At 50.6% G+C, this 14,591-nt stretch overlaps 1 protein-coding gene across 1 annotated transcript in view; it reads right to left on the reverse strand.

Annotated features, from left to right (window-relative positions):
- USP36 (ubiquitin specific peptidase 36) overlaps nucleotides 1-6,203 on the reverse strand; it is a 33,380-nt gene extending 27,177 nt beyond the window's left edge. Inside the window, exons 1-4 of the mRNA XM_082861237.1 lie at nucleotides 6,159-6,203; nucleotides 3,721-3,883; nucleotides 1,889-2,150; nucleotides 1,177-1,398 (exon numbers count right to left, since the gene is read on the reverse strand). Of these exons, the coding sequence (XP_082717363.1) occupies nucleotides 1,177-1,398; nucleotides 1,889-2,141 (475 nt within the window). The 5' untranslated portion in view covers nucleotides 2,142-2,150; nucleotides 3,721-3,883; nucleotides 6,159-6,203. The remainder of the gene's footprint in view (nucleotides 1-1,176; nucleotides 1,399-1,888; nucleotides 2,151-3,720; nucleotides 3,884-6,158) is intronic.
- Between the last annotated feature and the right edge of the window lie 8,388 nt (nucleotides 6,204-14,591).

Consider the following 14,591-nt stretch of genomic DNA (forward strand, 5'->3'; position numbering starts at 1 on the left):
GGGCATCTATTTTCAGGTGACCTTTCTCTCTTAATCTGTTAATAAAGTGACGGCAACTAAGGTAGCAAGATTAGCAGTCACGGATGTAGAACTTACTGTGTGCCAAGTACTATTCTAAGCACTCGACATAATTCACGTAAGCTTTACAAAAATATGAAAGAAATATTATTATTACTTTGCAGATGAGGAACAGGTCAGGTAATTCTCCAGGACTCAGTCGCTGGGTGGCACAACCAGGATGTAAACCCAGCAGGCCAGCCTCCAGAGTGGTCCTCGTAACTGCTGTGCTATAGTGGCTCCACAATTGCATTTGGAGGTTTTCTGATATCAGAACATCCTTGTGTTACTAGGATGAACACAAGTTGCTCACAGTGTTTAAAAGACTATTGAATCTGCTAGTATTTTATCTAGAATTCTTACATGTATATTCATGAACAAGAGGGAACTGTAATTTTTCTTTCCCACATTGTGCTTGTTTAATTTTGTTATCCAAGTTAAGAGAACCTCATTGAACGAGCTAGGGAGCTTTCTCTCTTCTTCTTTTCTCTGAAAGAGTTCAGGAAGCACTGAAATGATCTGTTTCTTAAAAGTTTCATAAAACTTACCCATAAATTGTCTCAGCCTGGTGTTTTCTTCATGCGAAAAATTTTAACCACTGATTTAATTTTGTTAATGGTTGAAAGGCTATTCAGACTTTCTGTTTTCTTCAGTTTGGGTAAGTTATATTTTCTTTCATCTTTATTTTACCTACATTCAATTTCCACTTTGGAGGATGTTTTATGATGTACATAAAACATTGCTACAAAAACAGGTATATAAAACAACCGAATACACATATTTCGCAGGTATCTTTTGAAAACCCTTTTCTCTCTTCAGGTAATTACTTTCAGCCCAGTTTAGAGACCATTACTGTACCCTGATTCTCTTTCACGGCCCATCCTGCAGCTGGCACAATTCAAATGTAGGATTTATCAGTTACTATAAAGCGTTACTATTTATCAGTTACTATTTCACTCCTGAATTGGACCCGGGCTGAACTGGCAGCACCGTGAGCACACGGGTTTTTTCACTTAGGAGACCATCTGGCCCCGAGGACCCAGGGCCACCCCACTGCACGTGCACACTCACAGCCATGCGTGTGCAGAGCCCCCCCACCCCCCAACAGCGCTCACTTACAGCCTCGCGTGTGCTCTTTGGAGAGCAGGTAGTTGGCCAGGGGCGGCGTGTAGGTCAAGCACTGCACGGTGGAGTTGAGGAAGCAGGTGTTGCCGAGGTTGTGCAGCCCCGCGCCCACACGGTAGACGCGCCCCCAGCGCAGCGACAGCCGCTCCACGGGGAAGAGCACCTTCTGGGGCGCGGGGACGCCGTCACCGCAGCTCTCGTACGCGCGCTCGCTGCCTGGAGGGGGAGGGATGGGAGAGAGGAGGCCGTCTGACTCTGCGCCCAGGCAGACCACCCAGAGCAAGTGCCGTGGCGCACTTGGTGGGCACGTGCTCAGAACGCGGCATCCAGGGGTGACTGGGTTCCCACTGCAGAAGCCCAGGAGAACACCTGTCACCCCACGGCTCTCCCTGACGGCGTCGGTCTAGCACCCCAGGACCCCTCTGTGGATGAGAGGACGAGGTTGTGAGAATCAGCAGCTGGAAGAACTGGGCCCTGGCACTCTGAGCCCACCCCACTTCTCCGTCTGGTTTCCAAGGCCTGCTCTTGAACCTCTAAGGACACAGATCTCTTTCTGACCAACCCTGTACCGTTACTTCCATAACTAAAATCTACTGACCCCATGCACAACATTCACAAGTGACCACAATCTGTTTCTGGTCCTACTAATCAGTCAATGCTTCGTCCCTCCACTTGGTCAGCACAGAGCGAGGCCCTCCCCCAGTACCCTGTGTCCTGGCCTGCGGCTCATCCCCGCTCCTGTGGCAGCCGGCTCCCTCTGTCCTGGGGTTCAGCAGCACATATTTGCTCTTCAGTGACTCCAGCTGGTAGGAGAAACTCTTGCTGGCCGGCTCAAACTCCAGCTTCTGCAGAAGGACCTTCCTGGCAGAGGAGGCCAGGAGCTTCCCCAGCTCCCCATCGTCAGCCGAGTCCCTGCGGCCAGGCTTGAGGGCTTCCTTCAACTTGTCGACTATGGGCATGGTGCATCACTGTGGGGATAGGAAAGAACACGGAGCGGCGGGTAAGCGGGTCCCAGGAACAGAGCATCCCTTCCCTGACAACCCCCTCCTGGGCCTTACGGATGTGACCCACCATAAAAGCCAACCTTACAAAAGAAGGGTGACACAAGACGTAGTACGGACCACGTGGACACAGCGACGCCCACGCTTCTCCTCTCAAAAAGACAAAGTGCCTCCGCAAACAGCACTAAACGGACTGACACGGCCCGGAGGAGGCGAGACTACCTTCTCGGCGTCTTCTCTTCAACAAGTACCATCAAGTGACTTTGGACGTCATACTTGGTGCAATTTCCCTCAAGAGGCAACCACGTCCTCCTAACGTCTGCTCAAAACCAGGAGAACACTAATTCTCCCAAGACACTCTGGTCACACACACAAATCCATGCAATAAAGGAATTCGCATGGAGAGTGAGATGAGCTCACTCATCTGTTCAGAACCACACTCTTCAAAACAAAGGCCACGAGCCTCATGGGGCCACTGAACAGGAGAAATGAGGCTGGGCCAAACTGGGACGTGCTGTAAGTGTAGAACACACACTGCATTTCGAAGACTCAGTTTGCAAGCGTAAAACATCTCAGTGATTTTAAGACTAGTTATATGCCGAAATGATTATATTTTACGTATACTGGGTTAAATAAGTTATATTGTGACAATTCATTTCACCTGCTTCTTTTTATTTTTTAATGTGGTCACTGTAAAACTCAGTTATACTTGTGGCTTGTGTTACTGGATAGTGCTTGTACAGACTATCTTTTTAAAAGTGATGGAGAGAAGATAGTAATAGGACTAGAATGGTGTACACAAAAACGCCTAAACTTAAGGGGGTGGGGCGGAGCAGGCAGGGGCCGTGGCAGCAACTCAGGCTCTGGAAGGCGGCAGGCCTGGGTTATTCCATCATGGATTAGCTGCAGCCTCCAGGGACAATCACTGGGACTGCCGGAGACCGTTCTTTGTAAAATAGGAAAAAAAAAAAGTGTCAAAGGTGCCTGTGAGCTTAATGGGGAGAAACACACTGGATGAGAGCTGAGCGCTGGCTGCGGAACAGTCCCTAAAGCCGCAGTGTAGAAACTCTAACAAACCCGAAATCCCCATCACCTCTAACTGCACACACTACCTGTCAACTCAACCACCCTGGCCAAAGCTCAAGGACTATTTGAGTCACAGTTAGAAAAATAGTTCCTTACACAGCTTACTCCCATCAGAAAAATGATGACCTCCCCCAGGTATGTGGTCGCCGGCCTGAGCCAGGAGACCCAACTAGTCAGGTGGATCCAAAACTCTGCTCGAGTCAAAGGACCCCGTCCAGCGCCTCTTGGTAACCGTCCAGATTTACGGTTATAGGGCACCTAATTCTGTATGTGGATCGAATTTCTTTTTCTATAAAAATTTCTGTAAAGAACAGAAACGTAAGACCATTATTTAAAAAAACGCAAGCACAAGTTCTTTGACATGAAAAAAATAAAAGAAGCTTTCCTAAGGGGAATTATCTAAGCGTTCTCACCAACTGCACAACGGCTGCTGGACCACATGTGGGCTTACCTGGGGTGTCTGAACTTGGGGGTGCTATTCCTGCAGCATGGAGCCAGGTGCTTGGCCAGACTAGGCAGGTGTGCTGCTGGGCCCTCAAAACCACGTGCTCCCAGGCTTTGGCCTGTTCAATCACCAGAGCCACAAGCGTGTCGTCCAGAATGGGTGTCAGAGTCTGTGGGATGAACACAGCATCACATGAGGCCAGCTCTCTTCCCGCTGTCTCATCAGCCCCATTCCCTGGACACGGAGTAGGAAGGCCAACCATCTACCAGGAACAGTCAGCATTAAGGCGGAAGGAATATGGATAGTGCGGGGCTTAGGAAGAGTGAAGAGCTGAGCTAACTAACTACAAACGATTTCGATGGACATGACATGAAAACACTGCCCTTTGTTCCATACCTTAACCTTCACGCCAGTGACAAGCCCAGTGAACAAAAATCTCCCCACACGCCAGTCAACTCCAGACTCCATCACATTTGCAAAGACTAAGAGATAACAGATAATCATCTCCAACTTTCAGATTTCATGAGCCAGTAAGAGTTCCCAAAAAAATGGCGCAATGAGAGTTGCCAAATTTTCACTCTGCTAAGTTTGTTTTTTTTCTTAATTACCAACCACAATCACTGTGATTACAGAACATTAAGGTACTTAAAAACTTTTTACTGTGAAAACGTTCATTTACAATGTAGAGAGAACATCACAGGGAACCGCCACGCTCCCCTAATTCAGCGTCAATAATTATTGTGTAGGACCAGTCAATTCTTCTCCTGAGCCCACATTACTTATAGCAAGTTTCAGATATACCATGTCTGATGTCCATAAGTAAAAGCATATTAACAGCAAAAAAAAGAAAGAAAGAAAGAAAGAAAAACAAAAGAGCATAATAAACATGATCTCAGAATGAAGTCAATCTGTAAAGATTTCTGTTTCATGAAAACTCCCTACAGTGTCCCTCTTCTTGTCAAGATCACACGTTGCTAAGGACTCTTGTCATGGGCGGATATGGGTTTGGGAACCTCTCGAAGCTAGAGGATAAACAGAACTTGGAAGATTTAACCCAATTTAATTCGAGATAAATAACTTAAGGAACACCCACCCATTCCACATAGCCCACTCCTCGATGTGGAGTCAAGAGGTTTCGAACAAACAGAATTTTTCAAGTTTCAACAGGAAGATCAAACCTCTACTCACCAATTCAACCCGAAACATTAAGCAACAACCTCAAAATGATTTATTTCTGAGGTGCAGCGACCCAGAGAAAAATGTCCCTGTAACCATCACAAGTCCTCTGATGTACACACTTGCTTCAAAACTCAGGGAGGATGCTCTCTCCAGTGCACGTTCCTCACGGTCCAGGAACAGCTCACACTTATCTATGCACATTTCTACCTCTACTCAAATAAAGCTTCCTTAAGTCAATCACCATTCAAGAACGTTTTCTCTCCCTCCTCCCTTTAAATGCATTTTTCCAGCATAAAATGCACTGGAGACTCACAGGGTCAACCACGTGCTGGCGGGGAGGAGCCCCAGACAGCACAGGGCTGGGGCCTCCCTGGGGCGCTTTTAGAGGGGGCTCTTCTGCAGAGCAAGCATCGGTCCCCAGCCAGGAAAGAGCAAACTGAGCGCCCCTCTCCTTGGAGGCCTGATTCTCCCCATCCCTTACAGACAGTGGACTGTGTCACAGCCAGGATGTTTTTCTCTCTCATCCATCCCTGTTTTAAGACGCTGCTCTAGCTCCTAGAACCCCAGGGGAGACCTAATACTACCCGCCCAAAGAAATAGGTATTTAAAAAACTCATATCTTGTACCCATCCCCTCACCAGGACCATGACCACGACCAAGCCCATAAGGAATGTTACCCTCTCCAGGGGTGAGCTTTCCCACATATCTTACTAAAAAAGAACAAACAAGATATCAACTCTGCTGCCAAACTGAACGCCCTCCCCTTTATTTGGACTGAAGCCATTCCAAATAAAGTCTGAATTCTGCATAAATGATGCTTCTGTGCGTAACACCGCCACGGGCTGCTGCCTTCTCCCCTGCATGGGCTCCTGGCCGGGGCAGCTCTCCCCTGCACCGCGGGTCGCTCCCGGTGTGTGGAGAAGAGCAGAGAGCAGACCCGAGGCAGCCCGGACGAAGGACACACTTCCAGGGCCTCCCCGTGCACCCCCGAGCCCTCGGGGACGGCGCAGCCCTAGTACCTCCCCGTGGACCCCGGAGCCCCCCGTGGACGCGCAGCCCGGGGCCTCCCCGTGGACCCCGGAGCCCCTTGCGGACGATGCAGCCCTGGTGTCTCTCCGTGGACCCCAAGCCCCTCGCAAACAAACACCCGTGTCTCCCCGGAGCGTTCGCCGGTGCGCCCAGCGTCGGGAGTCACAGTCCCACGCCCCGCGGCGCAGAAGCTCTCCACCCGGCCCTCGCGCCGCCCCAACCCGGCCCTAGCCTACCAAGCCCGCAGCTGGCTCCGCCGCTGGCCCGGCTGCAGGCCCGCAGAGCTGGCGTCGGCTCGGCACGGGCCCCGCACACGCACCATCCGGGCCTCCGCCGCCTCACACACGTGTCACGGCGACGCTTAAAGGAACCGCGGTCCACAGTCCTCAAGGCGGCACACCGAAAGGCCCCGGCAACTTTAAGAGGCGGTGCTAGTTTCCGCCCTATTCCCTGGACCCGCCCGCAGCCACTTTACGTGCCCTATACGTCACCTCCCCATCCCGCGGCCCCGCCAGCCTACGCGATGACGAAAGCACGCAGAGCCTGAGACGCCCCGCCCCCTTGGCCGGCGCCCCCCGAGTTCCCGCAGAGCACGTGAAGTGCCTGCTTCCGGGTCTGGCGAGCCCGCGCACCTAGGACGGCGTCCGGGCGCACTTCTTTCTCACCTGCAGTAGGGGCGGTGGCGCGGGATGGTTGATTGCACCCTCTAGGGCATTTAGTGACCAAGACACAGGCCGGGCGAGAAGAGGGCAGCGGGTCCAGTGAAGCCCGGAGGGCGGAGCAAAATGCTCTTGGGATTAAGGGATCGGGAGCGATGGTATTTGACCTTTGCAGTGTCCCGGGCCCTGTGCAATTCCCTGACCCCACTCCCTTCCTTCAGAAGCGTCATCCCGTGATGACTACGTTAAAGTTTTGGTTGACTGTTTGCAAATGCGCTTTGCTTTTGCGGTACTTTTAAAAATGTCTTTCACCTAATCCACTTGGTTGCCTTCCGTCCCGTTCCGCAGGGCAGGTGGAGAGAGTGCAGTCCCAGACCTGACCTCCAGATACTCTCACATAAGCAAAGGAATATTGTTACTCCACAAAAAACGACTTTTCCTAAAAGGGAACACTTGGAGTATACAACACAATCTGCTGTGTCCTTGGCAGACAAGTGTGAAGGGCAGGCTGGGCGATCCTGGGTGAAGCAACTAGAAACCTGCAGCTAGTCGTTATATTCCCCGCACAGTCCTTCAAGCAGGCACTGGCAGTGGAGAGAGAGAATGGGTTTAATTAGAACAAAATTGACCTGTAGTTATCACTTGGCGAGTGCTCGTTTTTGAAAAAGCAAACAAGTATAAACAGACCCGCAGGAGCCTGAGGTTGAGCTCTGCCCTTTCTGTGAGAATCGTCAACTACAGAGATTCAGATTGGGATTTGTCCCGGAGTCCACTCTGCACCCTAAAGCAATGATTCAGACAAAGACCTTGTCACTCTTCCAGGTCTGATACAATGTATAAATGAGTGATTAAAAGGGTGGGAGCGGGCTTCCCTGGTGGCGCAGTGGTTGCGAGTCCGCCTGCCAATGCAGGGAATACGGGTTCGTGTCCCGGTCCGGGAAGATCCCACCATTCCGCGGAGTGGCTGGGCCGGTGAGCCACGGTCGCTGAGCCTGCACGTCTGGAGCCTGTGCTCCGCAACGGGAGAGGCCGCGGCAGTGAGAGGCCCGCGTACCGCAAAAAAAAAAAAAAAAAAAAAAAAGTGTGGGAGCAGGTGGGAGGCGAAGGGCTGGCAAGTAGCCCAGGAATGCGGAGACTTCAGTTTTATCGCAGCTCTGCCCTAGTTAGCGCGTTGCTTTGGACACTTCTTTTGGGCCTCCATGTGATCATCTGTGAAATAAAGATGATCTCCAGCAGATCTTTGATTCTAATAACAATACTGATGACATTTGTTCCCGTTGCTGAGTTCATATGATGTGCCAGATACCAAGCTGGCCACTTGCCCACACTATCTGATTTAATCCTCATGGCAACCCTACAAAAAGATATTGTTTCCATTTTACAGATGATAAAACTGAGTGTGCAAGATCCCAGCAAGCAAGTGGTGGTTTAAACCCAGGTTTCTCAGGCTCCAAGTTCACATCTTTAGCTCAGGCCCTCAGAGGTAACCCCGAAATTTTTCTTAGATGACAAAGCTATTGCCTGAAAAGGCCCGCATGCTGCTTGAGAATGTGATCTGAGACCTGGAAGTCGAGAGGAGCCTTTGGCCACCCACACTCCCACCCTACTCCCCTGTCAAATTCCCTCCTAGAAGGCTTCCAAGTGGAATCTCCTAGAGGTGTGTTCACATGGCCCATAGGAAAGTCTTTTCTAAAATGCTCCATCCTGGGCTTCCCTGGTGGTGCAGCGGTTAAGAATCCGCCTGCCAATGCAGGGGACATGGGTTCGAGCCCTGGTCCAGGAAGACCCCACATGCTGCAGAGCAACTAAGCCCGGGCGCTACAACTACTGAGCCTGCGCTCTAGGGCCCGCAAGCCACAGCTACTGAGCCCACGCACCACAACTACTAAAGCCTGCGCGCCTAGAGCCCGTGCTCCACAACAAGAGAAGCCAGCGCAATGAGAAGGCCATCGACACAACTAGAGAATACCCGCGCGTAGCAACGAAAACCCAACGCAGCCAAAAATAAATAATAAAATAAATAAAATTTTAAAACATGCTCCATCTCAAACGTCACCAGAGAAATGCAAATTAATACCACAATGAGTTGACGTTCCACACTCTGTGGAACTGCTAGAAGCTAAAAGACTACACATTGGAAACAATGTGTAAGCAAATAGATTGTAAAACTGCAGGGAATGTAAAATGATGCAATCATTTGGGAAAATAATTTGAATGTTTCTTTTATGTAACATACTTAACGTATGAGTACATCCATTGCTGTCACCACTGCAACTAACTACTTCCTGTAGGCTGGTAAATTCCAAATGTGCCAACACAGACCTCTCCTCCTAATCTTTGGAAAGGTGGGTCCAGTGCCTCCTGGACACCCCTTCCCCAGAAGGGGGTGTCCTTTCGAGGTGTCCCACCTCGAAATTCACCATGCCCAGAAACGCCTCCCCCCGCCAAACTGCCTCTCCTTTCTGCCCTGTTGCCTACTTGGGCTGCTGTGCTAGAGCTCAGACCAAATCCTTGCCCTTTTCAGCTGGTTTCCCAGTGGGTCCGGCCACTTGGGGGCACTGCTGAGACTGATGGGCAGACGAAAGGAGAAGCAGGCCTTTCTTCCCCTCCCTCTCTGCTTTGAGTGGAGTTTCCAGCAGCGGCTTCAACTCCATCCAGAGAGACATACTGTGGTTGCAGCCTCCCACCTGGCCTCACCCTGGGCTTTTGTAGGGCAGCCTACAAGAGCTGCCCCTCCCTCTGCCCCTCCACCCTCGAGCTGCTGACAGCTTCCTGCTGTTCCCTTCTTGGCTTCCCAGGGAGTTTCTTCCATCAGGCTGTCACCAATCCCTACCTTAATCCCTGCTGTTTTAAAGGCTGTGCAGAGTGGTTTTGGTGTTCCTGGTTGGACCTGGACTGATACAGACAGTAACCCCAACGATCACCTGCCTGGCCGCATCCTGGACTCCCCCTCTCTCCCTCACCCCGTGTAAATTCTCAACAAATTTTGCTAATTTTACTTTCCAAATATTCCTCAAGCCATTCCCTCCCCTCAGTCCAATTGCCCAAGTAAACCCGCTCTCCGCTCTCTCCTGCATTACTGGAATAGAGCCAAGTCCATTGCTCAAGCTGCCAAACAGAATAATATATCTAAAAGGCCGACCTGAACCCATTTCACTCCTGTCTGAAACCCTTTCCCGTCCACCCCTCCCCCTGCCTCCTGCTGATGGGAAAGCCAAGCTCCTTCGCATGGTCTCTAATAGCCTCCCAGGGGCTGGTTTTTGCCTGCCTTTCCCCCTCCTCCCCAGCCATTCCCTGCCCTGCATCCTTCAGCAGAGCTAAATCCAAGTGCCCCCCAGACCCCAATCAGGCTGTCTCTACTCCAGGCTCAGGTTGGTCTTTGGCCTAAAATTCCCTTTCCCACTTGTCCTTCAACAACCTCCTCTGGTGCCACTTCCACCAAGAGGTCTTCCTAGATTCCCTCCATCCCTGCCATTAGGTTCGTGTTGCCTTGGGCTGGCGGCACATTCCACTTATACATTCAATTGGAATGTTCTCGGGACTTCTCCTCCCTCCCCCATCAAGTCTCATTTCATTGGTGTGTCCCTGGACCGGTGTGCTGGAGGTACACTGGATAAATGTGAAATCCAACTAAATGGCAAATAAAATGCTGGAAATGAGGGCTTCCCTGGTGGCACAGCGGTCGAGAGTCCACCTGCCGATGCAGGGGACACGGGTTCATGTCCCGGTCCGGGAAGATCCCACATGCCGCGGAGCGGCTGGGCCCGTGAGCCATGGCCTCTGAGCCTGCGCGTCCGGAGCCTGCGCTCCGCAGCGGGAGAGGCCACAACAGTGAGAGGCCCGCGTACCGCAAAAAAAAAAAAAAAAAAAAAATGCTAGAGATGAGACAATTGAATAATCTCTAAATCCTGAAAGAGAAAACTGGAGAAACACTGAAGATGAAAGAATAAAGCATTCTCAATTTAAAAAAAAATAAAGCTGTAACCAAAATGAATCAAATTAGAACTTACCTTAAAAAAGGTGCATTAACAAAGTAACAGTATTGTTGCCCAGAAGTCACCTGGGGGCTCCTTACTTTGGAGGTTGACGTAAAAGGGACTGGACCCCTCCCCCGGTTTCACAGCCTGTAGATGACCAAAGATTTAAGCTAATTTCTGGAAAGACCTGTGTCACATTTCTAACTGTAAAGTAATCATTGTTCTTCTGACCTTTACATCAGTCACTGTGAGTTTTGGTTCCTGTGAGCCGCTGCTGCTGGGCCTACACAACCCTAACAATTTCCAGTTTCTAGAGACTGCCAAGTTACATCCAAACCCGGGTCTGGTTGAACTTACCAAGGAAAAGCCACGTGGCAGGGCTCCCAGAGTTTTGTTTTAGGCCTTCTTTCCCCTGCACGCAGATGGGCTGCCATGGAATTGGGCCTGTGTTCGGTGGTTTGGCCAAAAAGTAGCCAATGGACTTTAAATCCCTGTGTCGGCTGTGGCCACTCGGCTGCCTCTTCCTTCCGCTCCCAGACAAAGCTTCCTCTCTAAGAAAACTCACCCAGCATAAATGCCACAGGCGTGTACTTTCCCTGTGTGTTTGAGGGCAGCTTTCCCCACCTGCTAATACTGAAATCCTGCTTGAATCCTTAGGGAAGCCGTGAGATCACCCATCCCCACGGCTCTCGTAACACCCCTCTGCACACCCGCCTGCCTCCCCCAAACTCCCCCACAAGGCCTCTCACTTGATCCGTCTGGGTGTTGCTCCCGCTGCTGGGCTTGGTTTGATCTGCTCCTTTCCCCTCAGGTGGCTCTGGTTTTCCTTTGTAGCACAGGGGCACTTTGCACAGCTCTGTTACTGTCCTCAAAGCACTGCTTGCATCTTTTTGGCCTCAGGACTAGATTATACAAACTTTGCAAGAGTGTTCAAGACCCTGCCTTTTTAAATTTATTTTTATTTAATGAAATTAAATTAATTAATTAATTTATTTTTTATTTATTTATTTTTTTTGTGGTACACGGGCCTCTCACCGCTGCGGCCCCTCCCGCTGCTGAGCACAGGCTCCGGACGCGCAGGCCCAGCGGCCACGGCCCATGGGCCCAGCTGCTCCGCGGCACGCGGGATCCTCCCGGACCAGGGCACGAACCCGTGCCCCCCACATCGGCAGGCGGACCCTCAACCACTGCGCCACCAGGGAAGCCCAAGACCCTGCCTTTCAACTCCTGGCACCACCTTGCTTTTGAGCCCTCCGCCCCCAGCACTGCCCAGGGAACACATAGTAGGCCCACCTAGACTCCTCCTTGCCGTGTCTGGGCCTGCCTGGGAAGCAGGTGGGTAGAGGCAGAGGGGCCATGGCCCGAAGCTGCCTGTTGAATGGTGTTGAATGGTTGAATGGCGACTCAGTCTGTCTAGTACCTGGGAGAAGAGGTGGCAGATGTCACCCCCAAGCCAGGGAGGCTAAGAATCTATGGTGCCTCCTCTCCCCTCCTCTTTCTGGCTGAAAACCAAGGACTCCGAGGCTCCAGAAGGTGGTGAAGGACACTGAGGGAAAGAACCCAGGTTCTGAATCAGCCTTGGAGGGCACCCACCAAACATCCCCATTGGTCTTGGCAAGAAATAAACTCCTTTGTGTTCGTCCCTAGGATACTGGGCTCATTTGCTACGGTATCCAGAGCTGCCTTAACTGGTACACCTTCGCTCTCAGATCACAGGAAGGTAGGATAAGGCTTTCGGGCCCCAGGGTTGTGGGCGTGCTGCATCTGAGGATGAACTCTAGCAACTGGGAATACAGCAGAGGAGTGTTTGGAAGGTGTCCCATGATGACAGGGTGACACTTAGCAGTTTGCCCAGGACAGTGCTTCTGTACACCTCTTGATACTACTAATTGTTAATAGCACCCGCTTTCTCGCTCAGAAGTGTCCTGGTTTGGAAGAGAAAGCACACAGGGATGAATTTCCCAGATAATTGAATTTTATTCTTTTTTTAAGTTTAGAAATTACAACTTGGAACAAGGTATCTTGGTGTGATCAAGTGTCTTCACTGAGACTAGGATTTTGCTGTCATTGTTTCAAAATTCAGAAAAAGGGAGAGAAATCTGCCTTTGTCCTGGGGGGAAAAAACACATAAAAACAAACCACTACAAGGCTCTTCCTGCAAGTGGAAGGAAAGGGTCCCCACCTGCTGCTGGGTGGGCGTCGATCTGTGGAGGATAACCTGCTTCTACCTGAGCCACGTCCTTGTTGGAGGCTCTGTCCGTGGTCCTTAGAGAGGCTGGGGAAGCAGGGCAGGCGTATGTCCTACTGAAGAGCTGGGCCCAGGATTCTGACTCTGCCTGGGTTCAAATCCCAGCTCCAGTGCTGAACGGCTGGGTGACCGGTAACTCAAGCTTCCCAGGCCCCGGTTTCCCCATCTATCCAATGGGAAGGTGAGAGAACCACCCCTCAGAGTTGGCAGATGTTAAATGAGATCATGTACGTGAAACCTTTAGCACAAGTCCTGGCGTGGGATAAACGTTAGCTATGACTGGAATTATTAGGTTTAACAGAATGATTTCCTAAGCAGTTGCCCCTGGGAGTTTAGGAGCAGAGTCTCCTGCACTGGGGACAGATCATGGAGGAAGATGGAAAGGACTCATACGCGAAAAAGAGTTATCACGGCAGGCCCGAGACCTCTCTCCCCCTGGAAGGTCTGCTTCCGAGGTCTGGGAGCGCGGATTTCTAATAAGAGTGGCTCCCGTGCCCCAACTGTTTGTGGATGTTGAAACCTGCTTCTGCTCTGGGAGTCTGGGGTTTTGCTACACGCTGGGCAGAGGGCGCCAACCTGACCAGCACCCGATACAAACGCTGGGGGCTAAGTCTCCAGGGAGCCTCTCTGGTTGGAATCTCATTCCTGCTGCCCACCCGCCCAGCCCCACCACCCAACTTCACTTCAAAGGACAAAGCAAGGACACGTTGATTGGCCTAAAAATAAAAAAGAAACTTTCAGCTTTCTTTCTAGGTGATGTATGCAGCCTTCCCTCTGCATCCCATCCTGGATCCTGTCCTCAGATCCTCTATAACACTCACCCTTTCTCTGATTTTGACCCCCACGTGACACCCCACCATTCTGCAGACTCCGACTTGGATTTGGTTCACGCTTCTGTTTCATTTAATTAGAAAGAAACATTCCTCCAAGTTGTTACTGAATGAAAACAAGCAGAATTCTCTCCTGTTTCTGAATGTCTTTTTTTTCTTTTCCCCACAATTTGTTTCTTGGAGGAAGAAAGCTATTAGAGCTAAATGATTCCCCAAATCAAAGCACTGCCTTTCACTGCAAGATGATTCAAGGCAACTGCCTGTGACAGGGTGAGCTATGGGTCGGCTTGAAGCTTGAACCCAAGGCCAGAGATAGATCTGTCCGTGAACTTGAAAGTCTTGATGTAAAACCATGGCAACAGCACGTCGCTGTTAGGATAAAGCTGACCCTACTGAAATATTGCAGCTCCACCATCTTGGTTTGATTTTAAGTTAGATCAGATAAACAGATCCAGGAATAATTAGGAGGGAAAAGATAGTGCCCCTCAAACGTCTGAAGGATTTTCACCAGCCCTGATGGTTCTCCCACTGCCGCCCTGTCCCCCACCCCACCCCCACCCCCGATCATGGTCTTGCGAACTGGATCCTGCAGAGGCTGCTGCCGTGTTTCCACTTTGAGCCCACGTGTCCGTTGGGGGTTCCGACCAGAGAGCAGGTTGTCCTCAGTTGCCCCCATTGCTTTTCTTTCGCAGAATGAGCAAGGCTGAGGGGGAAACAGTGGTGTCTGGTAGAATCCCTAACAATCTGGTTACCCCGTATGTGGGTCTTCAGACTGATGTAAAACTGCCTGCAAAGATCAAGAAAACTGGGAAAATTGTTGAAACCGGATCATGAGTGCATGGAGTTCGTTTTGTCATTCTGTGTTTCTGTCTGTGTTGGAAAATTTCCACAAGAAGTGTTTTTAAAAAGTCACATTTGACCTAAACACATAAAATGAATGAAACGTTTGTGTTAA

The sequence above is a fragment of the Leucopleurus acutus genome, assembly GCF_964270905.1.
Source record: "Leucopleurus acutus genome assembly, chromosome: 19".
Taxonomy (NCBI): Eukaryota; Metazoa; Chordata; class Mammalia; order Artiodactyla; family Delphinidae; genus Leucopleurus; species Leucopleurus acutus.